Here is a 24,652-nt window from a genome sequence, read left to right on the forward strand (position 1 = left end):
AGGTACTGCAGTCAGCCATCCGTCAATACCCCGTGCTTTCTCGCCCCTTTTCTTCCTACAGTCCGCAACGGCAATCAGCAATTCCGCATTGGCACCACCACCCTCAGCCAATGACCTATGAATGCCAGTCCATCACGTCATGAGGATGCGTTGTTACATACAGGCTCACATGAGTGCCATAGACTCGCAAGGGTCAAGTGATCTCCAGTCGCTCAGGGGCCGTAGAGCAGGTCTATGGTAGAGGAATAGTTGGCCTCATACTCCATAGATCCCAAATTATCTTCTTAAGTCAGTCTATCACAAATTTCTTAGTGTTTGAACTTCCTATTCTCAAGGTCGAGCACCCACAAAACTCGAGGATGGTTACAGTACTACCCCCTTGAGTCCATCATCACTTGTGGGTAATTCAGAATCATACGCCGCGAGGTATTGTGGAGGACACCAGATTATGGCGTGTTGATTTTAGAGTGTCAAGACAAACAAATAGAAGTGAATAAGGCAAGGCAAGTCACCTGTTCCCCAGAATCTAGTCGAGCCAAGCATTATATACTCTTGGCAAATATCGTCTATTTCTCCAGCACTACTTCTAATTCGTGGCTTTTCCGGGTCCTTCTTGGCAATGTTTCAATTCAACCCCCAAGCTTCCCCAGATCTACGGTCGCATTCAGAGCTATTCACGTGGTGTGTGCTGTCATCTAAACATGTCTTATAGGCGGACAAACTCTGTTTCCAGTGGTGCAAGACCTGTTTAGGAATCGTCATCTAATAATGACCCCGTCAAGGCTACTCTGCCCCGCAAACTTTATCTTGAAGTAATTAAACCGGACTTCTACTCTATTTTCAGGGGGGTTGGCTCGTTGCACTGGCTCAAAACTTCATTGATGGCTAGCGAAAGTAGAAAAATGCATGCATGATGTTGGACTTTGATTGAAGGAATGCATTTTCACGAACAGAGTCTTTAGCTAGCCTAAAATTATGCTGCTGCCACCACTACGGGTTTATGAGGCGCAAGAATTACATTGTGGCACCATCATCACGAATGATGGCCTGAAATGGCGAAAAGACTTGACTATATAAGCTCTCTTGTTATGGGTCCATCCAGCAGTATTACCTTCATCCCACCTTTTGATCACTTGAGTTGCATTCCAAGTATTACATTGTCTCAAAGATATTCGGCACATTCATCAAAATGAAGTTTTCTACCATATCTGCCAGTCTGATGGCAACTCTTGCTCTTGCAGCACCAACCCCCACCGTCAACGAAGTTGCCGATATTGCTCAAATCGCAAAGCGTGCCAGTATCACGGATGTAAGTTCTATTTATCTTGTTATGAAATGAACTGACGTAATATAGGTCGGAACGGGTAACATATGCATCTCCTCCGCTTCGAAATAGTCACTGATTGAGTATAGGTTATGCCTCTCAGAATGGGGGGACCACTGGAGGAGCTGGTGGAACGACGACGACCGTCTCGACGTATGCACAATTCACGGCTGCGGTTGCCGGGACTGCAAAGAAAGTTGTCATTCTGAGCGGTGCCATAACAGAAACCGCAGACCAGGTAAGTAATCTTTTCGGGGAAACACTTTATATTTTGGACATCTCAGCGTGTGTCCCAAGAGGACGGATCCTAGAATACTGTTTTAATTTCCAAGGAACATTGCTTGAATTCCCAAAATTAAGCTCATTAGACAATACTGACTCCGTGGTCTTGAAATAGGTAAAAATCGGGAGCAACACGTCCCTCATCGGTAAAAATTCTGGAGCCAAACTCACTGGCTTTGGCGTCATAGTCAAGTCGGGGACTAATGTTATCATCCGGAATATTGCTATTGCAAAAGTGCTTGCAGACAATGGGGTAAGAAGAAATGAAGCGTTCTAAATCCATGGCACTGCATGTCACGGGGTGGCAAGAAGGTCTAATTCAGGCCCCCTAATAACGTCTCACGTTTTCTCGGATCACCCGTATCCACAATAATCAAAAGCCAAAACTAACTTTCCGTTCTTCGCAGGATGCCATTGGAGTGCAACTTTCTACCAACGTTTGGATTGATCACGTCGATGTATCTTCGGACCAGGACCACGATAAAGACTATTATGATGGTCTGCTAGACGTAAGCTACCCACGAAGTCATAAGGTACCCTACTAACCACAATCCCAGTTTACGCACGCGGCCGACTTTGTCACGGTCTCCAACTCGTATATCCACGACCACTGGAAGGCATCCCTGGTCGGCCACAGCGACTCAAACAGCGCCGAAGATACCGGGCATCTGCGCGTCACATACAACAATAATTACTGGAACAACATCAACTCCCGCGCGCCATCCATCAGATTCGGAACCGGGCACATTTTCAACAGCTACTTCAATGAAGTTGCAGACGGAATCAACACTCGCGACGGTGCGCAGGTTCTCGTCGAATCCAACACATTTGTCGATAGTAAGAAGCCTCTCTATAGCACCGATGAGGGATACGCTGTTGAAAGCGACAATGATTTTGGCACTGGCAGTAACGAGGCGCTGGCTGGGACTCTGACTTCGGTGCCCTACTCGTACTCGAAGCTTGGAAGCGGGGCAGTCAAGGCTGCTGTTGTTGGTACGGCTGGTAACACATTGAGCTTCTGATTGATGAGAGATGGGAGGATTGGAAGGAAATCTCAAGTCGGGTTCGGGGCAGTGGGAGAGGGAATTTACTTTGTACATACTACTCTCACTTAAAACTGTGCTGTATACATTGAACTATCGTATCAACATGGAGAGAATTTGCGTAAAGCTAGGCCAGATCAACATATTGCTAGACCCCTACGATCAGCAGTCGGGGGTTTCAGAGTTATAGAAAGAGGAAAAGATAGTTGGATTGCTATTATTGAAGAGTAATCTTGTGCTAGAAATACAAAATATATAAACAGTTTCTCTTACCCAGAGTATCACATGGGCCATCATCAAGTGCGGGGCGATGCCCCTAAATTCTAGCGAGATCTTCACTAATCTAGTGGGATCGGGCTTCCCCTGGGCTAGCGGGCTAGCGTATCGCGAACAATAATATCATGACGCAAACGATCAATATCAATAAACGCGACTTTCGCCCTCATCACATACCTTCTTCTCCTGTATCCAAATTACGGCCCATGTTTAAACCATCGATTAGACTTGCAAGTGTATTTCTAAAACCACGTTCAGTAATTAATTATTTCTCAGTTCCAACCATTCTCAAGAACGACTTTTCAAATTCCCCAATCCTCACCATGCCGCTTAAGAAAGCAGCCGTAAAGAACGGCAAACGCAAAGCGTCTACATCCCCCGAACCAGAAACCACAAACGGGCCATCTAAAAAGCCGAAAATTACCAATGGCTCCTCAGACCCCCTCCGCAAGCCTCACCACAAGGCCAAAGAAGCAGAAGAGAATGGTGTAGTATTGCGAAAGTACTACCCCCACGAGATGTCAAATGCGCGAGCGTTGGCTTATAACAAGGATGAACTGCCACGTCCAATCGATGATCTGAATTCGGCACTTTCAGAGACTCAATCCGAGCGAGAAAAAATCGAGGTCAAAGATGCGGTTGTGCATTGGTTCAAATGCGATTTGAGGACAAAGGATAATAAGGGGCTTCATATGGCGAGTGAGAAAGCTAGAGAGAAGGGTGTTCCGTTGATTTGCATCTATATTATCAGTCCACAGGATTTTGAGGCACACTTCACAGCTCCTGTCAGAGTGGACTTCATACTCCGAACTCTAGAAGTCCTGAAAGAGGATTTAGGGAAACTAGGTATCCCGCTGTACGTGGAGACAGTTGAGAAGAGAAAGGCTCTTCCAGGAAGGATATTGGAGCTCTTGAAAGAATGGAATACCAGCCATATATACGCCAACGCCGAGTACGAGGTAGATGAGCTACGGAGAGAGGCAAAGATGGTGCACTCGTGCTTAGCAAACGGCATAGCGATGGAAGTCGTCGCAGATACATGTGTTGTCAGTCCTGGAGAGCTTTCAAGCGGTACCGGAAAGCAATACTCAGTCTACTCGCCCTGGTTTCGAGCGTGGACCGCACACGTCCACAGCAACAGCAACCTCCTAGACCTCTTCGACACACCCACTAAGAACCCCCCAAACGCCAGGGAAAAGCTCACCAAGCTCTTCGAGACCAAGATACCGGCTGCTCCCGCAAACAAGAAACTCACCGACGAAGAAAAGAAGCGCTTCCGCTCCATGTGGCCGCCAGGCGAACACGAAGCACAACACCGCCTCTCCAAGTTCTGCACCGAAGCCATCAGTTCCTACGGCGCGAAACGCAACTTCCCCGGCGACACGGCGACCTCGTCCCTGAGCGTGCACTTCGCCAGCGGGACCCTATCCGCACGAAGCGCCATCCGCACCGCGCGCTCACAGAACACCAGCGCGAGCCTCAACGCCGGTCTCGAAGGCATCCAGACGTGGATCTCCGAAGTCGCATGGCGCGATTTCTACAAACACGTCCTGGCGCACTGGCCATACGTGTGCATGTCCAAGCCCTTCAAGCCGGAATACACCAACATAGAATGGGAATACAACAGTGCGCATTTCGCGGCGTGGCGCGAGGGCAGGACCGGGTATCCGATCGTAGACGCGGCCATGCGACAGCTGGCGCACTGCGGGTACATGCACAACCGGTGCCGGATGATCGTGGCGAGTTTCCTAGCCAAGCATCTATTGCTCGATTGGCGCATGGGCGAGCGGTATTTCATGGAGCATTTGGTTGATGGGGACTTTGCGTCGAATAATGGCGGGTGGGGTTTTAGTGCTAGCACGGGTGTGGATCCGCAGCCTTACTTCCGCATCTTCAATCCCCTGTTGCAGAGTGAGAAGTTTGATAAAGAGGGCGTGTATATTCGCAAGTGGGTCAAGGAGCTCGCAGACGTGCAGGGCAGCGCCATTCATGAGCCGTATGCGAGGGGCGTGGGGAAGAAGGTCAAGGAGAAGGGGTATCCGGAACGGATTGTGGATCACAAGGAGAGTAGGGAGAGGTGTTTAGCTAGGTATAAGGAGGGGCTTGGGAGGGAGACTACGTGATGATTTTACTATACATAGCCTCTGTTTCAAGAATTGAAAATTGAAACATACAATGAAGTGATCACTAGACCCGTCATATTACTTTCTGTGCATCAAAAGCAAGACAATAACACGAGCGTTGCTATTGCCGTGCGACTTGCACCTCACATCACAATTTCATCCTCAGCGTCGGCGTATAAGCAAGATATAAGATATGATAATTTCCCTTTATATTCCAATCCAATCTTATCCTATCTATACACTTATTGTCCCAAACACCCCTTTCCCATCCAAAACGCCAAAACGAAGGCGAACATCGCTCGCTATGCAGTTATATATAGTCCGAAACAGAACAATAAACGCCATATTGGCCTGGTATCTCTTTCCCATATGGGAAGTTATCGTCCAATCTAAGTATCCCTTTTGAAAGGGGGATCATGTAGTAATGATGTGTCGTATGTAGTGTAGAGTAAAAGCGCTAGATATGCAGTGATGAACATTCGGGCTCGGTCCGAGGTGTGACGGGGTCCTAATACCCCATTGCGGAATTTACGGGTGATAAGATGAACTTCTGTTGATTCATCTCTTACCACCCTGCCTTTCCTGTTCCTGCTCCCGTTCCGCCGCTTCTTTGACCTTCCTTTCCTCTTCGCCGGCCTTCAGGGTAGCGATTCGAGCTTCTTCCTCTTTGGCTTTTTGGGCATCTACATTCTGTTGCTCGGGAGGGGGTAGCTGGTCAGCTTTCGTGGGCTGTTTCACGACTTGAGGGCCATCGGGTTTTGGTGGTTCGGCTTGGTTGGTCTCGGGTTGCTGTTCTGGAGCCACTGGTGCTTGCTTCCCAGGTTCGCTTAAAGCTTGTTGCCCCTGGTTTTTCTGCTCCTCGGCTTTCTTATCCTGGGCTAACTTCTCCTTCTTCTGCTCTTCCTGCGCCTTGGCCTTCTTCTCGTCTGCCTTATTCTTTGCATCTGCTATGTATTTCTTGTTGACTGGAATCCATTCAAGTTTGTCTTCGTCGAAATGGTGACTGCGCAATTGTTAGGAAGCATATTTTAAGAATGTGGCTGAATGGGAAACTTACCCCTCGAAATCGACCAGGGTCAAGGCTTTCTGTTTATACTCGGCCTCGAGAACCTCTTTGTACGCAAATGGTATTTTCGCAGGTGTGCCTTCAAAGAATGTCTCTCGCAGAGGGAAAATGTAAGTATCCTGTCGATTATCAGTATGTATCTCTTATGCGCGGCCACTACTCTGCGTACCCTATATTCGTGTCCATCTTTGCAACTCAACATGCCTTCTCCAGAAGGATGAGTAGAATTATATCTTGCAGTCGTAATGTCGATGAACAATCCACTTGTAGTATCGACCCATCTCGCATCAATTACATTCAGTTTATCGGTCTGTTCTCGATTGGAGTAATGGGGATTTATTTCCATCATGTAATCCCTTCCTTCAGGGATACGAGGTGTTTTGTAATGGAAAACGGTCATGTTGTAGTACGATGCGAGGTAGTGTATCGAAGACTCCGATACCTGGACATCGGAATCGGAATCCCAGGGTAGAATCTGCGAGTACTTAGTAACACATCGGGAAATTGAGAGCATCATAAATCATACCTTGCGATTCCACCACCACCCCAATAAAGTACCATGCATCAGCCATGTCTCGACACCAATGTCTGACATTGTAGCCAAGTATGTCTGAATCAAATTGGAGAGTGCCTGCTTTCGTTCTCGATATCCTAATTGGTGATCGGCAAACCTGTCACCAAGTCAGTCGCGGCCATTGGGTTCCGAGGTGTTGGTCTGCTTACCGGCCATCATAATGTGGATGAAATCTGGATTAGCTTGTCAGCACTTTCTATCCTCCAAATCCTTTGCGGGTGAATGCCAAGTCAATACGTACACGCTTTCATCTGTAGAGAATGTTTGTTAGCATGATGGATCGAGATTGAAACGGGAGGAACCGATCGCGCGTGCACGATCTCCAAGCTGTTCGGTGAAGGCGACTTACGAAAATATTTGTCCTTGGGATCTCCTCTCCTGCCACTCATATCCTTGTGCATTTTGGTCCGGACGCTCAGGAAGTCTGCATCGCGTTTCTCAATAGCAATGGCAGATGCTACAGTGAGCACTGCGGGCAGTGAGAGCAGCCATGAAAGGCGCATCGTGGGTATTTCTGGGGATGAGAAATGGCGGCCCAGTCACTACTGCACTGCAGTACTTGGAAAGCTTGGCTGACGATGGAATCAAAGCAACTGCTTGGCACGTAGATCTCCAAGTACAAAGTGGCAGCAGTACTTTATCTCATGAACCGTAACGTTTCTCGGAAGGGTTGTTTGTGGTGTTGCTGGTATGGATACTATGGTCGGAGTGGTGTGTTGAATGGCACTGTGAATCGGAGGTTCGGATGGAGAAAATCCAGGGTACTGAGTGATATATGAGCGTCGTGTGTCGTGTACAGTACAGTAAGTAAGGCAAGGTACCTTCGGAAGTATCCAATCTATGGACCTGCCTGTCAGCCGTTTGAAAGTTACAGTAGAGCAGGGTTGGTTGGTTGGTTGGTTGGTTGGTTGGTTGGTTAGCTGTCGGATTGGCGGGTCTCGCGGGTAAAGGACCGGGAATGTACATTGGGCAGGTAAGGAGTGGGGTTTCGATAGGAAGGGCCAGGGAGGTTCATCTCAGCTCTAGACTCTGGGCCGCGCGGAGGTTTGGAAATAAGATGTTGGGAGTCGTACGGAGGACAAATTCGGAAATTTACATCTGCACTGTACCGGACTGTACGATGTCCTCAGAATAGATTAGAGTAGAGTGCCCCTATCTAGTAGATACCCAGGCAGTCCAAGAAGGGAAGTTGCCTCGGAATTGGTTTTGGTCCGCACCTTCACTCGACTGTCCGAGGGCAGAGATACTTACTGTAGATCTCCATACTCCATAAGTCGCGTGTCCTCTCAATGCCACGCCCCACGCCCCATACCCCTCGTCTCATCAGATGCAGCCCCATCCCTAGTTGTGACGCGTGTCATGCACACGCTATGGATCAAGCTTTTTGCCGATGGGACTGGCGGCCTTGGCAAAAGCTTGGTGTTCCAACGCTTACGCCTCGACAACGGTAAGATTACCAACAGTAGTACAGGAACTATATACTATATATAGTAGACCACTACTAATATACAATGTAGTACGAAGTGTCTAGTCTGTTGAAATACTTCAAGGACCGCCATCAATCTACCTAGAGCTGGATGGTTGAAAAGTAGTGGCGCACTAGATACCGTATCAAGTCAGGCTTGAAAGGCATAGGAAATTGGTGTAGAACTAGCTATATTTCAACTTTCAAGCTTACTGCAGAAGAAGAGGGGGTCTTTCACAACCCAACCGTACTATTATGTTTTGATAAATAATGAGAGCTTCTCCCGTGTTCCTAGGACCCTTTAGTCGCCCCTGCCGGAATATGGAATGCATGTAGAAATTGATTTATCATAACAAAAACAACCACCTTCCTTCGCTCCTAACAATAATGATCAACAATCGAAAAGGAGATCTAACAAGGACCCAAAATAGGTACATCAAGCAATAAGAAAATAGGCACATGGCACGTGGCCAGCACACACTAAAACCAACTTGATACACGGATCCTCGTCATACTTTTCGCGTCCTTTTCTGCAACTTGTACACAGAGTATCAAACATTCCTACACTATATCTATTCTTGTACTCCCCCGCACGTTCACCCAAGGAACGTTGTACCGGTACCGCGAATCCCGAGTCTGGGTTTCGTTAATGCGGCGAGGAATTTAACATTCCACAACACAGATGCCTTGGATGCAAATGGTAAATAGAAGCGATCACTCATACCATACCTAGGCACATCAGAATGTGCTTTGACAGCTTCAAATTTCACGTCCCCCGAATCTCAAGATCAAGACATTCTTGGAATCTGGGCTCCATTAGCCATCATTCTCGATGCAGAAAGAAGTATATACTACACATTCACGGGCTACGCTTGGGACAATGTCAAGTTAAGCTTCAATTCCCTCCACAGCCCAAAAATTTATAGCTTCTGCAGACGGTCGACTCTTCTCATGCGCATCGGGTCAAGCTCACTGAACTCCTTATTCTGCCCTTGTTCAAGCCGATCACTAGCTGGATACTCCTCAGAGTCTTGATATTCATTCATCCCAAGTTTCTATTCCACAACTTTGATCCCTTTTGACTTGGTATATTCCAAGCTAGACCCTGAAAGTCGGGCAGATTCATATCTCTAGAGTTACTAAAGACCTTAATGGATAGGTGTTGCTAGCGTAAGCCTGCTCATTAACACCGAAGAACGAATAGTTCAAGTGCTAGTAACTCATTGATAATGCAGTTCAAGTCTTCACTTGAATTAACCAACAAGCCATACAAGTTCAGAACACAAGTGGAGAGTGGAGAACAAGCGGTTCTATCCGATTGGCTGATGGCCTTACGACCCTCTTACGACCCTCTTTTGAACATCGGAAAACTCGACATCCAGCGTCGTCCTTTCTCAATGTACTTACAAGGTGTTGATTAGGTCTTACGATGGAAAGGAGGCGAAGAAATGGTGGGAGGAATCAAAGGGCTTGTACGGGTTGTCGCCAAGTCAAGGTACTTTCTCCACAAATTCCAACGTCCTGCGCTAACGCCCCAAAGCTACGATGTGATGGCGCGCAGACTTTCCCAGCAGCTTGTTCACGGTGTCAGAAAAACAATATTAAATGCCGGACAGACCCAGGTTTCAAGCGGATGCCCGCTCGGAACGCTTTCAGACGGTTAGAGGAAGTCACGACCCAGTTGAATGAAGTCCAGGCCAGTTTTGCAACAAGGCTCCCAAATGGAACCCCTGAATCTTCAGCCCGTACACAAGCTTTGCCACTCCTTCAGAACACATGCCAAGCTACAAAGCTTATGCACGACACCCATGGAGATTTTCCGCACTTCTACCCGCTGGATAATCTACCAGACCTCCCATGCCTAGGTCAGATCATCTTAGAGAGCATTCAAACGAAAAGTTTGTTTGAACAGTGAGTCTGACCATCCATTTCCCCCAACAAGCTGAAAAGTAATAGCTTCGGATCAAATTATTATCGGCATTGTCCGATCTTAGATACTGAAGTGTCAGTCAAAGAATTACATCAAACTTCACCCGTTTTGTTCTGGACTATTATCATGATTGCTTGTCGATGGCATGTTTCGCTCTCTTATCTATATGATTCGCTCTTGGAGCCGTATCGAAGTCTACTTGGGAGAACATTGGTCGAGCCTATACACTCTATTGAATCCATACTAGCCATCGCCCTGCGGTGTTTCTGGCCTCTCTCCGTTCCGCGGCAAGTCGATGATCCCAGTTGGAATTATTGTGGGTTTATGACCAACGCCGCAATGAAGATGGGACTCAACAAAGCGCAGAGGGATTCTCAGGGAACCGCGCCAAAGAGCACCGTAAGTCTTAGGAGACTGGCATGGATTGCATGTGTCCAAGCCAATTGCATGTAAGTCTTGCATCTTAGTCTGCAAGATTTTTACTGATGTTCCAAAGCCATGGGTGGACCTCAGGTGTAGCCGTATCCGCCGAACTGCTAAGAAAATTTACTATAGCGCCATCACTATCTACAAGAGTTGAAAGGGGTTTTGCTCTCAAGGTACGGATTATGCAGCAGACTGCAATTTCATGTTCGACCCTCACAGGTCTCCGCGAAAATTTGGATTCGTGGGCTTTTGTTCAGAGCCAGTGCAGAGACCTAGACACTCTCCGTGATGCATGTGGCAACGACGAATGGACAGCAGAGATGGATGTCCTTACTTTTGGAGGACAGCTTCACCTGTACATGATTCAACTTGAGCGAGGGGAAAGATTGCATAATGTTTCACAAGCTGAAGGCAATCAGGATAATGCCTCTTCCCAGCTGAGCTTTATCAATCTCGCCTACATGACCGCAACCCAGTCAGTCCATTCATTCTCAACTATGCTTGAAGTTGCAAAAAGACACGACAACACCGACACTCAATCTCCTCAGCGGCACCTCCCAAAACACTATTTTGGACTGCTATTGCTTGCAATGGCTTTTTTGTTCAAAGTGAAAATTTTCCACGCACAGGACGTCACATCAAGCCAAAACCGTACTGATGCAAGTCTTCGTGCGGTCTACGAAATTCTCTCTTCGTGGTCTGGGGGTGAACTAGATGAGACTGGCAGGGCAATTCGTCTCATGGACGTTCTTGCGCGGAATGAAAAGGAGATAAAGTTGAGATTGAAAGAGTCCACCTCCGAGGGCCGACAGGGTCTTGAAATTTTAGACAATTTAATCTCCACTGCGAAGACGATTCGAGAAAGCGCGCAAGCGGCTACAGAAATAACGAGCAACGAGGCCAACCAAGTAGCTGACCATGTTCCGGGACTCGATAATGATCTAGGCCTCATTGAAGGATGGCAAGACTCGCTGCTGGACTGGAATTTTCCCTGGGGGCTTGATCTACCATGGGTCGACCAGTACGACCTTGATATTGGAACTACTTGATTCTTTTCAGTCTCTTCTAAATACCCCTTGTTCTGGATATATACAGTACTGCTGCTCCGAATTTTCGGTCGGAGAAAGGCTGTCACTATTACGCCAGGGTGTGAAAAATGCGAGCCGTTTTCACGAGTTCTTTCGCCTCTAAGACTCTGAAAAATCCTCTATGCATACCGAAACCTTCCCCTTATAGGAGGCAGACAAAGCTCATCTGACTAGAGTCAGCGAATGACCTTGGGACAGTGTTATACAGGGTGAATGTTGCAGTGCATAAATAACGCCCCCCACTTCGACTTTTTACAAGTATCGTACTACATTACAAACGGCAAATTCAGAATGGGGCATGAAAGAGGAGAACATGTTATAGTTCCATGCATTATCTCCCATTCGAGCGGGTTTGTAGGGCGGGCAGCGACTTGCGAATTTCGCTCGCTAAGCGGGGTCTTCCGATTGGCTTCCTCCCCTTACGAGCTCTTGACAATAGATCAACAACTGCTGTTTATGCGGAGATTCAAGGATTCTATTTTCAATTTACCTTTTAGTATTAGGCATTTGTGTGTGCCTTTTCCCTATATAACGCGAAGTCCTCGTCCTTCATCAAGTATTAACTACTTACTTTACCGGAAGCTTTTGCAACGCTCGTTTAGAATCAGTTTCGATCACCTCATACATCTTTCCACCAATTCTTTCCAGACACAACATGGAACCCGCGCTGACTATCTACAATGTCAATGATGAGAAGAGTCTCTCTTCGCAGTCTAGTCTCAGAAAGCCTCAGCTAGATCCACTATGCCACATCCTAACTCCCATCGGCATGCTTGGATATGGCTTCGATGAAGCCCTCACCCACCAAGCCTTACAAGATCTCAAAAATAGCAACGTGCCAACAGCCCTAATCATCGACTCCGGCTCCACCGATTCTGGCCCCGCTAAGCTAGCTCTGGGAATCATGACTAGCCCTAGAGGTTCCTACGAGCGGGATTTCACTAAACTGTTGAGACTTGCGAATACTTTTCATGTCCCGCTGCTGATTTCTTCTGCGGGAGGTGATGGAAGTGATGCTCATGTTGATGAGTTTTTGGATATTGTGAGAGAAATTTGTGAGAAGGGAAACAAGTGAGTGTTGTCTCAAGTATCAGAGACAAGTGCTAATGATTTCTAGCTCCTACAAATTTAAGACTTTGGCTATCTACAGTAATGTCTCTAAAGCAAAAGTATTCCACGGTCTCCATGCTGGCGAAGTTAAAGGGTGCGGTGCGTCTGTTCCTGAGCTGACAGCTTCTGATATTGAAGGTGCTGCCACAATTGTGGCTCAAATGGGCCCAGAGCCTTTTGTTCAGGCCATGGAAGCTGAACCTGATTTTGACATCATCATCGGTGGTCGAGCATATGATCCGAGTCCTTATGTAGCATTTTGTATTTTCCAGGCTGAGAAAGTGCTAGCAGCTTCGGGGAAGACTTTGACCGCTGAACAGTTGGGCGGCTTCACTCATATGGGGAAGATTATGGAATGCGGTGCTATATGTGCTACACCCAAGAGTGCTTCAGCTATGGCAACGGTATATCGAGATGGAACGTTCAACATCAAACCTCTTAATGCGGATGCTCGCTGTACGCCATCTTCCGTGGCAGCTCGTAAGTGTTTAACCTCTTACCATTCCGCCCAAGAAGATTTGGGAGTTGAGAGCTTCTGTTCCTTCTAAACCTGCTAGCTGTTACTCCCAAGTTGGTCTAGACTTGTTTTCAAAGAGGCATTACTAACTCCGATTTCTTCAAGATACGCTATACGAAAAATCTCGTCCAGACATCCTCTCCGGTCCGGGAGGAAATCTCAACCTCACACGTTCCATATACACCCAATTACCCGATCAAAGAACCGTCCGCGTCCACGGCGCAACATTCCAATTCTCCCGCGATGTAGACCTCCCGTATACAATCAAGCTCGAAGCAGCAAAAATGGTCGGCCACCGCACAATCTTCATGGGCGGCGTCCGAGACCCCATCCTCATCTCACAAATGTCATCCTTTCAATCCCGCATTCAAGAATACGTAATAACACAGAACACACCCTCATCTCCATCAAGCGGCGAGTTCTGGAAACTTGGCTTCCACACTTATGGCGCAAATGGTATAATGGGTGCCTTGGAACCAGGAGATTCAACGTTTCAGCCACGGGAAATATTCATTGTTGGTGAAGTTCTGGCAAGTAGCCAGAAGCTTGCAACTTCCATCGCCGCTACGGCGAGGGTCGCTGCTGCTCATGGCGCGTATCCTGGACAGCGGGGTACGGGAGGGAATTTTGCCATGGGCGTAGGTGGAAAGCTGGAAGTCGAAATGGGGCCTTGTGCAGAATTCTGCATCTACCATCTCATGCCACTGCGCGTTGGAGAGGAAGGTGCGAAGAGAATCGGTGATAATAGGGTGATGAGCAAGAGCGATTCCTCGACTCTTCCATTATTTTCCTGGAAGATGAGTATCATTGGAAAAGGAGACCTCACTGTTGCTCCCGAGCCACCCGTCCGTTCCTCACCAGCAACTGCTCTAGATCCCCCTCGCCAAAACCCCAGGCCCAGCCAACCCTCAACACTAAACCTCACATCCCCTCTCACACTCACAGACATCGCGCCCGTGATCCGCTCTAAGAACTCCGGGCCCTACGAAATAACTCTCGACGTCGTCTTCTCCTCCCTCCCAGTCTACGCCATCATAAAGGCCTCCTCGCTCCTCACGCCAGCCACTCTCGCGCGCATGTACCATTTGCACGAGGCGGATATCGTGTGGTGTGGATTCTTTGACCAGGCTATGGCGTGGAAATGCACGCTTCCGAGACGGGGAGATGCGGGGGAGAGGAGGATTGCTGGCGGGTTCATGGAGGCGGATGTACATGCTAGTCAGCAGTATGCTGGGCTGCTGGGCTTGGAGTTGGGGGAGGAGGTGAGGGGGAGGATTAGGGAGTTGGGATTGGGTGGTGGCGGGGAATAGAGAGTGCGTGAGAATGGATGTTGCCTAGCTGGTTGTCTATATTCGTTAGATAATGGACATTCCGCGATGATGGGGTTTTCAGTGTGGGTGAGCTAAAGAGAGTCATTGGGAGAATTGAATATGCACAGAAACATCTACCAAGCACTCCGGAACCACTGGCTGTTCCTGTAGATACCTTGCAGTCAAATTCACACATCATATCTATGACCCTCTAGCAATCGCATACCATTCGTCCTGCAAGCCCCTAGGCCTGAAACCGAGAAGGGAGTGCTGCGAGGTGGCATTATATTCTTCCAACTCTGTTATAAAGACTTCACTTTCACCGCCACGACTTGAACGTAGGAGAAGAGCTGCTTTGAGTTTAATTTGAATGTAGTTTTAACTAATACTTCCAGTTGGACCACTTAGTCTATAAAGCCCTACATGTTGCAAGAAGAAAAATATCGGTGCACTATAATACACCCGCGCAATTCAAATCCGCGAAATCAATCAATTGATTTCTCAAAAGAGTGAGTGGTGCTAGACTACTAGATAGGTAGCTAGCGCTTTATCGAAGAAGTGACTCAATAGAACTTAGTTTTTTGCACGGGTTCCTAGCATGTAGACTTCCTAAATACAAGTAAACGTCACGTCACGTTCTTGAGGCTTTTGAGTATACGGAGCGTATGTGCAGCTCTACTATAGGAGCGATGTGAATAATTTAGATAGAGGAGAAAGATACAGGACAGGACTTTTGAAGTGCCGACACTGTTAATCGCAAGCTTTACCTCACTGAGTGAGGCTCACTAACCTTCTCCACTCAGAGAAAGTATAATTTATTGCAAAAAAAAAAAAAAAAAAAAGAGTGGCAGGAGACTCGGACCAAGCTCAATTGACTAGAAATAAACCAAACATCCTAGAACATCCTCTCTTGCTAACTTAAACCCGCACGCATGCATTCAACGGATCCCAAATCCAAATCCAAAGGGTCAAAGAGTCATTTCCCCGCTCGCTTCCCATCACTTTCAAGATACTCGAGTACCGTACATTACGAGTACGAGTATATTCAAATCACATGAAAAAGCAGACAACCAGCGAAAACAGGCAATCTCCACCCCCCCAAAAACCAACTCGCAAGTTTTACCGAAAGGCATTAAGATCGTCGTTCTGTGCATGTACTACTCCCGTACGCGGTTACTACGCGGCATAAACGGGCAAGGGACCATCCACCGCCATCGGATCATGTTGCATACGGAGGTACAGTACAGTACAGTAACGGCCGCTAATACTCGTTCTCGTTACTGTACTGTATATCACTATACTCCGTACGGACCTGCTTGTGCAGAGTGCAGAATAGTGCGGACAGAGTATTGGATTTAGATGCCGAATCCGAATGCGGGTTTGAGAGATTCAGGTTTGATTGTTCTTTCGGCTGGATGTTTGTACTCTAGCTACGACTCTGTACGGAGGGACTTTGTGCATATGAGGAAAAGGTAAATCATCCTTCTTAATCCCAGTCTTAGCCGCAGTCTCAGACTCTCAGTACCAGTCCTTCCCCGGATATTACAGTAGCAATGCGGAGGTATGGTGCGGAGCGGAGCACGGACTGTACTGTATGTTCAACGGAGCGTTTTCAGCTCTTGTTGTTCGTTTACGGAGTGTATCTGCAAAACACAACACATACCAGGGACCCCTCCCCTGACCCCTGAATACCCACACAGCACAGCATAACCCAACGAGCCAACCCATCCGACCCCGTTTTCGCTACATTAGCTTCGGACGTGCAGTATCTGCACGCACGCGGCTTTCCCTGCCGAGCTTGCCACCGTAGAATTCCATCACAAAGGTTAATAAAATCTGATGAGCTGGCCAGGGAGTTGCATGAATATGGTATATGGGATTATGGGAAACTCCGTTTGTGTTTGGTGTGCTACCAGGGGAGGGAGGGACAGGTACACATATCACCTTCTGAGAAGTTCCAGAACCGGCTTCTGGGATGGGATGGATGGTCATGAGGCGCGTGTACGTGTGTACAGTAAGTCGATCTTTAATCTCATCCGAGGTATATGGTGTTCATGACGTTGTACTTGTGGTGAGTACAAGATTTAATTAAGACATGACGAGCAAACCTACGATTCTCAATTCGTTTCTAATGTCTATGCGGAAACTTTCGGACATGCAAGAAACTCGTAGAAAAGGGTTGTGATGAGTAATATTGCTTTAAAAGCTCTTTGGAGCCTTTCTATATAAACAAATGCTAGAACGCCCCGTGTATGCACCCATATATACTTATTTCCCAGGTTTTGGAAGCGCCTGTTTGTATAGCCATGTCGAGAATCTAACACTCGGTTCATCAATCGTCTTCGTGACCAACTCTGCAAGCCAAAGTGTAAGTGGCAAGAGGATTAAATGCGGAACCCAGAACGCCAGGTCAAAACCGAACGGCCCCCTTTTAGACAACGGAAATGCATTGATCCATTCAGGAATGCCAATCGCATGAGTTTCCCTTGCGTACCCCGTCGCTGAATAGAACCTGTTGCCCACTATCCAAAGCACCGGTCCATGTATCATGTAGAAAGAGAACGAAATGCGGCCCATGTGCTGGTTGAACCGATGTTCGAAGAAGCTCTTGAGCCATGATATACGCGGGATTGAAACCACGAGCAAAGTTGCAGCCCAGAACAAATAAAACCACTTGTAGTCGAAGACAGCTTGTGGCTTCAAAAAGGATAGGTAATACCATCCAGGGGTGTCCCGCAGAACCTGGACGTCGGCGGAAGGAGAAGGGACGCCGCCGAGGTACATACTGACGACAAAGAGCGCATAGTATATAGGTGTTTTGAATGGCTCCAGCAGTGCAAAGAAGCCGGGCAAATCATCGTTTTCGGCGAGCATATCCAGATCGTAGAGGAGCATGCCTGACATGAACAGGGAGCCAAACCAGCCATCTGCGATATACAGGAAGTAGATGATGAGTATAACCTCACCCAAGAGTCGCATATTTCTCCTGCACCTCGAAAATGCCATGAGCGCAGTGTAGATGATAAGTGAGCCTCTGAACTCGACTGGGATGGACCATAAGTGGAAGTTGTAACTGAAAATGAGTTCGCCGCCTGTCCTAAATACGAAACTGAAGTTCTTGAACTCGCAATACCAGGACCAAAGCTCATCCCTCCAATTCCGTTGGTGTATGGTGTCTTCGGTCCAAAGTCCAAATGCATGCCACGAAGTCATGTACAAGAATGTTGTGATCATGATAGGCAGATGCAATCGTATATAACGTCTGAACAGGGCAGAAGCCAAGTTGTCTCCGAGCTTCAGATAGTCGCCAGCGTGTATCAAGCTCAACGGTTTCGCCGACAAAACGTAGCCTGAGATGACAAAAAACACCGTGACTGCGAAGTGGCCACCGTTGAAAAAGGTCCGTATCCCGGGGAAGGTGACAAAGTAATACTGATTGTCGTAACCCCAACCATTGTCTAGAATTTTGTCACCATGCGTTGCGTCGCGCGCCCACAAGTGATGGTGATGCCAGTACACCAGAAAGGCTGCAAATCCCCTCAGACCGTCGAGATACGCTGTACGCCGGAGGGTCTGTTTACGCTGGCATGCTGTCCTTTTCAGGAATGAGGGTCGGAAGAAGTCCATATTCCATTTCGAAGCTCTCGCGTGTTGCCATTGAGTCGGATTTGAATCAGTCTCGACGTCCTGGAAGTATCCCTTCTCCAACAAGCTGTCTCTGGCAGGGGAGGCCATTAGGGGCTGCGGTTGGAGACTGCCACGATGATCATGAGGACTCTCGTTGACTCAGTAGTGAGTGATGAAGAAAGTTCTGAGAGATGTTCAAAGGTTCCGGGTAACCTTCTTGAGGCAAGAACGATGCTCAAACGCGGGGAATCATGAAATGTATGGAAACGAAAAAAGGACAAGGTAATCAAACTCGAACTCGACATGCACATTAGCTACGTAATCAGGGACAATACCGCTGGTGCCGTACCGTTACCGTACCGTCTTGCACATGTCGCAAATCAGATCTTCTTCGGCCCAACTACTATACTATGAACGGGCACAAGAGCAAACCAACAAAAAGTCCCAATGTTCATGCGGGGAATAAGCGCTGATTGCGGGGCACCCCACTTTTACCTCGGCTCACCACTACCTGATCAGGAACGCTGTTGGGGCTAGACAAGGGACCCTTGGTCCCGATTTTACTGTACAGTACGTACATGTATACAGTGATTATCTTGATGATTATCTTGATGGTTATCTTGATGGTTATCTTGCATGTTCTTTAATGTACTCCGTACAAGGAGACTGCGTTTCTTTAATAATAACAATAATAATAAGATCCGCAGGCGCGACGTTAAACTTTGGATAAATGGTAGTTAAAGGATACCCTCCGAGCTCACAAAAGGGTCGTAGGCGTAGGAAGGTAATCTTACGAGCACCGCGGGTAGTTTAGTTCGTGACTTCTCTCCACAAAGCTCGTCCCTTTTAGTTTTGCGCATCTAAACCCTAACCGCCTTTTGCAATTTCGTCTTGCTAGTACGGAGGGAGGTACCGGAGGTGAAACTTGATTTCTGATGAGAAGAAATGGCAGAACTTGCAAAACGCAGCATACGGAGTACTTCCTACCAAGTTCACTTATATATGAGGGACATTAGTCTCCGTGATGAAGGAAACCGTTACCCTATCGTGACCCATGTTACACCCCGCAGCTGCCAATATTGCTACGGATCAAAGTACAGTACTGGTTACGTACCGAGTACCCCGGACATGCTCTAGTGGGAAGGTACTACCTACGACTGCATTGTCGCTAGACCTCGGAACACAATCTCAACGGTGTCCTTCCCAGCCACTTGTTCCATGTGCATTGCGGGAAGCACATGTGTGTTCCTGGTAAATCACCGCGATTGACATGGCAGCACCCCCTCAACTTGATTGCTTACACGCCTTCCTCGGAAATCATATGCTTTTTAATTACGAGGTACCTATTTGGTGATCAACATGGCGGCATGGGACCCCCCACCCTCCCCGCAGCGGTCTGATAGCTCGAAGCTATCTAACCTTGCAGTAAAACCTTGACATCCCTCCTCTCTCCATCATTGATCAATTCTCACTCGTTTGTAACTCCAAAAAAGCCATGACAGACGTCAACGCGATGATTTCGAAAGTTCTGGGACGCTTACCTACGAAGGTCTTGCGAAGGGCTCTGCCAGTATACATCACTTGCGTATTTCTGGTCCTCTTTCTTTGGAATCTGGACTCTTTCGGATCTGCTGAATCTTCAGAGTCTTCAGATGTTGGCAGCATGCTGAAGCGTGAATTGTCTCACTTCACAACACGCAAAGCAATAGACCACATCCCAAGGAAAATCTGGCAGACCTGGAAGATAGATCCTCTGGGTTTCGAAGAGAGAGACTTAACGGTTGCCAGGACTTGGACGCAGAAGAACCCGGGCCACAGGTACGAGGTTCTGACAGACAACAATGATTTGTACTATGTCGAAACACACTTCGGTCCTACTGGTTTCAATCGACCCGATATTGTATACATGTATCGTTCACTCACGCTGAAGATTATCAAAGCGGACCTGTTGCGATATTTGATCATGTATGTTGAAGGAGGATTATATGCCGACATCGATGTGGAAGCGCTCCGTCCAATTGACCGCTATATTCCCGACCGGTACCATGAAAGGGATATTGACATGGTTATCGGGGTCGAGATCGATCAGCCAGAGTTCAAGAATCATCCTGTACTAGGTAAAAAGTCGGAATCATTTTGTCAGTGGACATTCATGTGCAAACCTGGACTTCCTGTCATGTTGAGACTTATTGATGGTATCGTCAAGTGGCTGAACGAAGTTTCAAAGAAACAGAAAGTGCCAGTATCGGAGATCGTCCTCGACTTTGACGAGGTAATAAGCGGGACTGGGCCTTCAGCTTTCACCGGCGCAGTTTTGGCAGAAATGAGCGAGAAAGCCGGGAGAAGTGTGACGTGGAAAGACTTCCACAACCTGAGCGAATCGAAACTTCTTGGCGGTGTCTTAGTTCTCACTGTCGAGGCTTTTGCGGCAGGTCAAGGCCACTCGGACTCTGGAAACCACAACGCAAGGACGGCCCTCGTCAAGCATCGTTATCATGCTTCTGGATGGCCGACTACTCATCATCGATACAAGCACCCAGTATTCGGCGAGGTGGAAAAGTGCAACTGGGACCCCGAGTGTGTCAAAATCTGGGATTACAGCATGGCAGCTTTTGAGCAGCTTTCTCCAGAGGAGCAAGCCAAGCAGACGAAAGACAAGGAGATGGCTGATGCTGCGGAAGCCGAGAAAGAGGAACAGCTAAAAAAAATTGGGGATATGGAGAAGCTAGCTGAAGCCGAGAAAGCCGACAACTTGGAGAAACTCGGTCAATGGGAAAGAGAGCAAGCCAGGTTGAAAGCAGAAGAAATTTCGAAGAAGCCAGAGGGGGAAAAGCAAGGGAAAGGAGAAGCAAAGGAGACAGATGGAGGTGAAGAAGCCAACACGGAGGCCGGAGGGGAAGCGGGTGCGGAGAAGAAAGAGGAGGAAGCCACCACGAAGAAAGAGAAAGAAGCTACAGGTGCTGGCTCTGCTGAGAAGGAGGTGGTAGTGGCTCCCGAACAACAGCCAATGCAAGTGGTGTGAAGAACGACATGTTCAGACGCAAATTGGATGAAGACGAAAAAAGCGACGAATAAAGTCAGTCGTGTCATAGAGAAACATTTTTGTTTGGGGATTAGACAAGAAGTGGGGTGTATGCCATGAGTTGGAGCTGGCGGACGGATCAACCACGCGCTATGGATTTCATGTTTCGGCGTCAAGGGGCATTTAAAGGCGTTAATATACCTCTTGGAGTACATGATTTAGAGACTTCTTTTTAGAACACGGTAGCTCACACGACGGAAGAAAAAACATAAATACTTTTCAAACATGATTTCCTCTGAACGAGCCTTGCATTGCTTGAAAATTGCCGGGCATTCGATGCGGCCCATTGTTGTAAAGCCACTCAGCCAGAATCCTTTAGAATAATGGACTGTACTGTACGACCGTTCTATGCTTAGGTTCCAGCTTCGCGCTTGGATAATAGCTAGCCACCAATCTCAAGTTGTGTAATACCAAAACGGGAGAACAGTAGAACGCGGTGAAAGAAATCGCAATAGTAGCTGGAGCTGCAAATTCGGCTGGCTTGCTTCATCACGCTAGGTTTTACTTGAAACTTGAGAGTGTTATGGCTGAGATTTACACTTGGCTGAGATGTAGTACGCTCAAGGACTTAGTATACTTCGTTGATATACAGTATAGTGTTCGATTCGAAAGAAATGGATAGAGGTGAGGTGAGGACCGTGAGGTACGATCCGAGACAAGTGGTCATTATTGGTGGAGCACCAGGAGTAAGTGATGACGCATATATTTTCCCATAAAAAGAAAAGCTAGTAGTAAATGAACAAAACAAAGAGAGTTTCTTATAGCCAGAGCAACTTGAAAACTTGAAGCTGTAAAACCCAATTGTTAGCTAATTAACAAATACTACCTAGGTAGTAATTGTTTGTTTTACTTGTGACATGTTGTTGGGTGAGGGGCTGCCAAGTCTCAATGCGATAAGGGGTGCAGCTATTCAGAGCATCGAACAGCTGCTCCCTATACCCATGCAAGCATATAATTGATGGTGTGAGGCTCTTCAGAATTGAGGCTTGACTTTGTCGTGAATATGTTTGAATACCTAATCAGCTCACCCAGAAATGCCAAACTCTCTTTCAGGTTCAACGTAAGCCTCTCTTTCTTAGCTCATCCATGCACCTCTAAAAACCCCACCATCGATCGTACCGTTGATAAAGAAAATTTCGACTCATCGATCCTTCAGACTTGCACATACACTTCAAATATCTTCAAATATCTACTCTCGGCCTTTGCAATAAAGTACGGATACGACCTCGTCTTCGGGAAAATGCAGCGTTTAAGTAGCACACAACAGTCCGATCCAGGTAGGAAACCTGAGCCAGTCGAGGCAAAGGACCGGTGGCCATTCCTCAATCTTTCGAGCACTATCCACCCTTTCCCAAGAGAATGGAGATGGTGTTCCTGACTGAGATGATTGGCCTGAGATTATACGGTTACACTTGATCAGGATAATGCCTGCGAAAGAATCTTGCTTCCCCTAGACTCCCTTCCTGTAATGATTTATCATCCACGTTGTAGAAACTAATTGCCGCACAGGATGTCTTCCAGCGACGAACTAGCTGATGAGAAATGGGTTAATACCTCTCAGACAGCACAAAATAATCTACCTGGTTCCCCCAACGGAATGGCCGCGGATGGGCGTGCGCTGGACCACGATGCCAGTCTCGATCTCGACGTTGACGAAGTCAAAGCCTCGAGTAAATACTTTTCTTGGGCATATCGACTTGAAAATATCTTGGGCTTTGAGGCGCGGGGCATAAACCAGGTCAAGAGGAAAGAGCAGGCTGAAAAGACTACCCTCGGCTTCTTGCAGATTGTGATGATGTGGCTCTCGATCAATACGGCGGCACAAAACATAACCCTTGCGAGTATTGGGCAAAGTGTGTTCGGCTTGGGTTTCCTTGATGCTACATTGTGCAGTGTACTTGGAGGAATAGTCGGTACCATTCCCGTCGCCTATACCGCTGGCTGGGGTCCATGGAGTGGCAACAGAACCTTGGTATGTTTCGATTCTCGTTTGATCGGTTTGCGGATTGCTAACTATAACTTAGATATGCGCGCGCTTTTCTATGGGCTGGTGGCCTGTAAAGATCTGTGTATTGCTCAATCTAGTGATTCTTATTGGCTATACTACGGTACGTTATATGCTGCCCTTGATTTGGCATTTTCTTCGGAGCCGAGCTCTGAGTGAACTTTGAATTTGCTACGCGAGCTTGACTCTTTAGCTCTTTAATTCTTATCAAAACTATACTAACTCACGTGTAGATAGATGCTGTGGTTGCTGGGCAGATCCTCTCTGCAGTGTCCGCCAACGGTAGTCTGACGGTCGCCGTGGGAATTGTTATTACTGCTGTAATAACTGCGGTAGTCACTACCTTTGGCATCAAGTTCTTTCATTACTATGAAAGGTCAGTCTCTCGATTCTCCAGTAATACCTTAGCTAACCCGGACAGATACGCCTGGATCCCATCATTTGCTGTATTTCTGATCCTTGCAGGCACTGCCGGCCCCCATTTTGACACCGGTTCAAAGTCTACCGTGGAAGGCGCAACCCTCATTGGGAATCGAATCTCCTTCTTCTCAGTCTGTCTCTCCGCCGCAATCACATACGCTCCTGCAGCTGCTGATTTCCTGGTCTACTGTGATGCCAAAGTCGCAAGCCGCTGGAAAGTGTTTGGGGCTACAATGACCGGGCTTAGCCTCTCGTTTACGTTTTGTTTCGTCATTGGTGCAGGTCTTTCTTCTGGCTTGGCAAGCAATCCCGTGTGGGAGGCTGCTGGTGCTGGAAGTGGCGCGCTTATCGTAGCAGGATTTGATGGTTTAGGCGGCTTCGGGAAATTCTGCTCGGTGGTAGTTGCCCTTGGATTGATTCCCAACATGGTCGCTCCCATCTATTCGTCTGGAATTGACTGGCAAATCTTGGGGCGATACCCGGCTATGGTGCCCAGGTTCATTTGGACGACATGGGGTGTCATCATCTTCACTGTTTGCGCTCTTGTCGGGAGGGACCATCTTTCCGAAATATTCACCAACTTTCTGGCTTTGATGGGATATTGTAAGTTACTCCTTCTCCTCTTCTCAGAATTTGCAACCGATGCTAACAATACCCCAGGGGTTGTCTTCTGGATCGTCATTACTCTGGAAGAGGAGTTTATTTTTCGCCGTCGCATGAAGCCCACCTTCATTTGGAGCGATTGGGACAAGCCACATAAGCTTCCAATTGGCCTAGCTGCACTAGCAGCTTTCTGTGTGGGGTGGACAGGTGCAGTTCTTTGCATGGCTCAGGTCTATTTCATTGGCCCTATTGCCAAGCAAGTGGGCGACTACGGAGCGGACATGGGTAATTATGTTGGATTTGCCTGGACCGCTTTGGTATACCCACCTCTGAGATATTTGGAGTTGAAGAAATTCGGTAGATAGATTCTTCGAAACGCAG

At 47.6% G+C, this 24,652-nt stretch overlaps 8 protein-coding genes across 8 annotated transcripts; 6 read left to right on the plus strand and 2 right to left on the minus strand.

Annotated features, from left to right (window-relative positions):
• Positions 1 to 1,189: 1,189 nt before the first annotated feature.
• On the plus strand, positions 1,190 to 2,628 carry plyA_1 (putative pectate lyase A; the record flags this gene model as incomplete). Its single annotated transcript, XM_031151333.1, has 6 exons — positions 1,190 to 1,309; positions 1,355 to 1,364; positions 1,414 to 1,562; positions 1,722 to 1,859; positions 2,014 to 2,115; positions 2,164 to 2,628. 6 exons carry the CDS (start codon positions 1,190 to 1,192, stop codon positions 2,626 to 2,628), a joined length of 984 nt encoding a protein of 327 aa, XP_031003431.1.
• A 620-nt stretch (positions 2,629 to 3,248) lies between these two features.
• Positions 3,249 to 5,048, plus strand: phr (Deoxyribodipyrimidine photo-lyase; the record flags this gene model as incomplete). Its single annotated transcript, XM_031151334.1, has 1 exon — positions 3,249 to 5,048. One exon carries the CDS (start codon positions 3,249 to 3,251, stop codon positions 5,046 to 5,048), a length of 1,800 nt encoding a protein of 599 aa, XP_031003424.1.
• A 558-nt stretch (positions 5,049 to 5,606) lies between these two features.
• MNN4_0 (Protein MNN4) lies at positions 5,607 to 7,191 on the minus strand (the record flags this gene model as incomplete). The annotated part of the gene is made up of 7 exons (XM_031151335.1): positions 5,607 to 6,051; positions 6,106 to 6,233; positions 6,284 to 6,589; positions 6,641 to 6,785; positions 6,838 to 6,861; positions 6,930 to 6,939; positions 7,038 to 7,191. 7 exons carry the CDS (start codon positions 7,189 to 7,191, stop codon positions 5,607 to 5,609), a joined length of 1,212 nt encoding a protein of 403 aa, XP_031003430.1.
• A 2,391-nt stretch (positions 7,192 to 9,582) lies between these two features.
• LEU3_1 (Regulatory protein LEU3) lies at positions 9,583 to 11,558 on the plus strand (the record flags this gene model as incomplete). The annotated part of the gene is made up of 3 exons (XM_031151336.1): positions 9,583 to 10,064; positions 10,110 to 10,532; positions 10,580 to 11,558. The coding sequence occupies 3 exons, from the start codon at positions 9,583 to 9,585 to the stop codon at positions 11,556 to 11,558; spliced, it is 1,884 nt and encodes a 627-aa protein (XP_031003423.1).
• Positions 11,559 to 12,252: 694 nt separating this feature from the next.
• Positions 12,253 to 14,534, plus strand: LHYA1_G006398 (uncharacterized protein; the record flags this gene model as incomplete). The annotated part of the gene is made up of 3 exons (XM_031151337.1): positions 12,253 to 12,668; positions 12,715 to 13,187; positions 13,330 to 14,534. 3 exons carry the CDS (start codon positions 12,253 to 12,255, stop codon positions 14,532 to 14,534), a joined length of 2,094 nt encoding a protein of 697 aa, XP_031003434.1.
• A 2,268-nt stretch (positions 14,535 to 16,802) lies between these two features.
• Positions 16,803 to 18,269, minus strand: LHYA1_G006399 (uncharacterized protein; the record flags this gene model as incomplete). Its single annotated transcript, XM_031151338.1, has 1 exon — positions 16,803 to 18,269. One exon carries the CDS (start codon positions 18,267 to 18,269, stop codon positions 16,803 to 16,805), a length of 1,467 nt encoding a protein of 488 aa, XP_031003435.1.
• A 1,387-nt stretch (positions 18,270 to 19,656) lies between these two features.
• och1 (Initiation-specific alpha-1,6-mannosyltransferase) lies at positions 19,657 to 21,183 on the plus strand (the record flags this gene model as incomplete). The annotated part of the gene is made up of 1 exon (XM_031151339.1): positions 19,657 to 21,183. One exon carries the CDS (start codon positions 19,657 to 19,659, stop codon positions 21,181 to 21,183), a length of 1,527 nt encoding a protein of 508 aa, XP_031003420.1.
• A 1,570-nt stretch (positions 21,184 to 22,753) lies between these two features.
• Positions 22,754 to 24,636, plus strand: fcyB_0 (Purine-cytosine permease; the record flags this gene model as incomplete). Its single annotated transcript, XM_031151340.1, has 5 exons — positions 22,754 to 23,215; positions 23,268 to 23,351; positions 23,482 to 23,624; positions 23,670 to 24,271; positions 24,329 to 24,636. The coding sequence occupies 5 exons, from the start codon at positions 22,754 to 22,756 to the stop codon at positions 24,634 to 24,636; spliced, it is 1,599 nt and encodes a 532-aa protein (XP_031003421.1).
• Between the last annotated feature and the right edge of the window lie 16 nt (positions 24,637 to 24,652).

This window comes from Lachnellula hyalina (genome assembly GCF_007821495.1).
Source record: "Lachnellula hyalina strain CBS 185.66 chromosome Unknown contig00123, whole genome shotgun sequence".
NCBI classification, from domain to species: domain Eukaryota; kingdom Fungi; phylum Ascomycota; class Leotiomycetes; order Helotiales; family Lachnaceae; genus Lachnellula; species Lachnellula hyalina.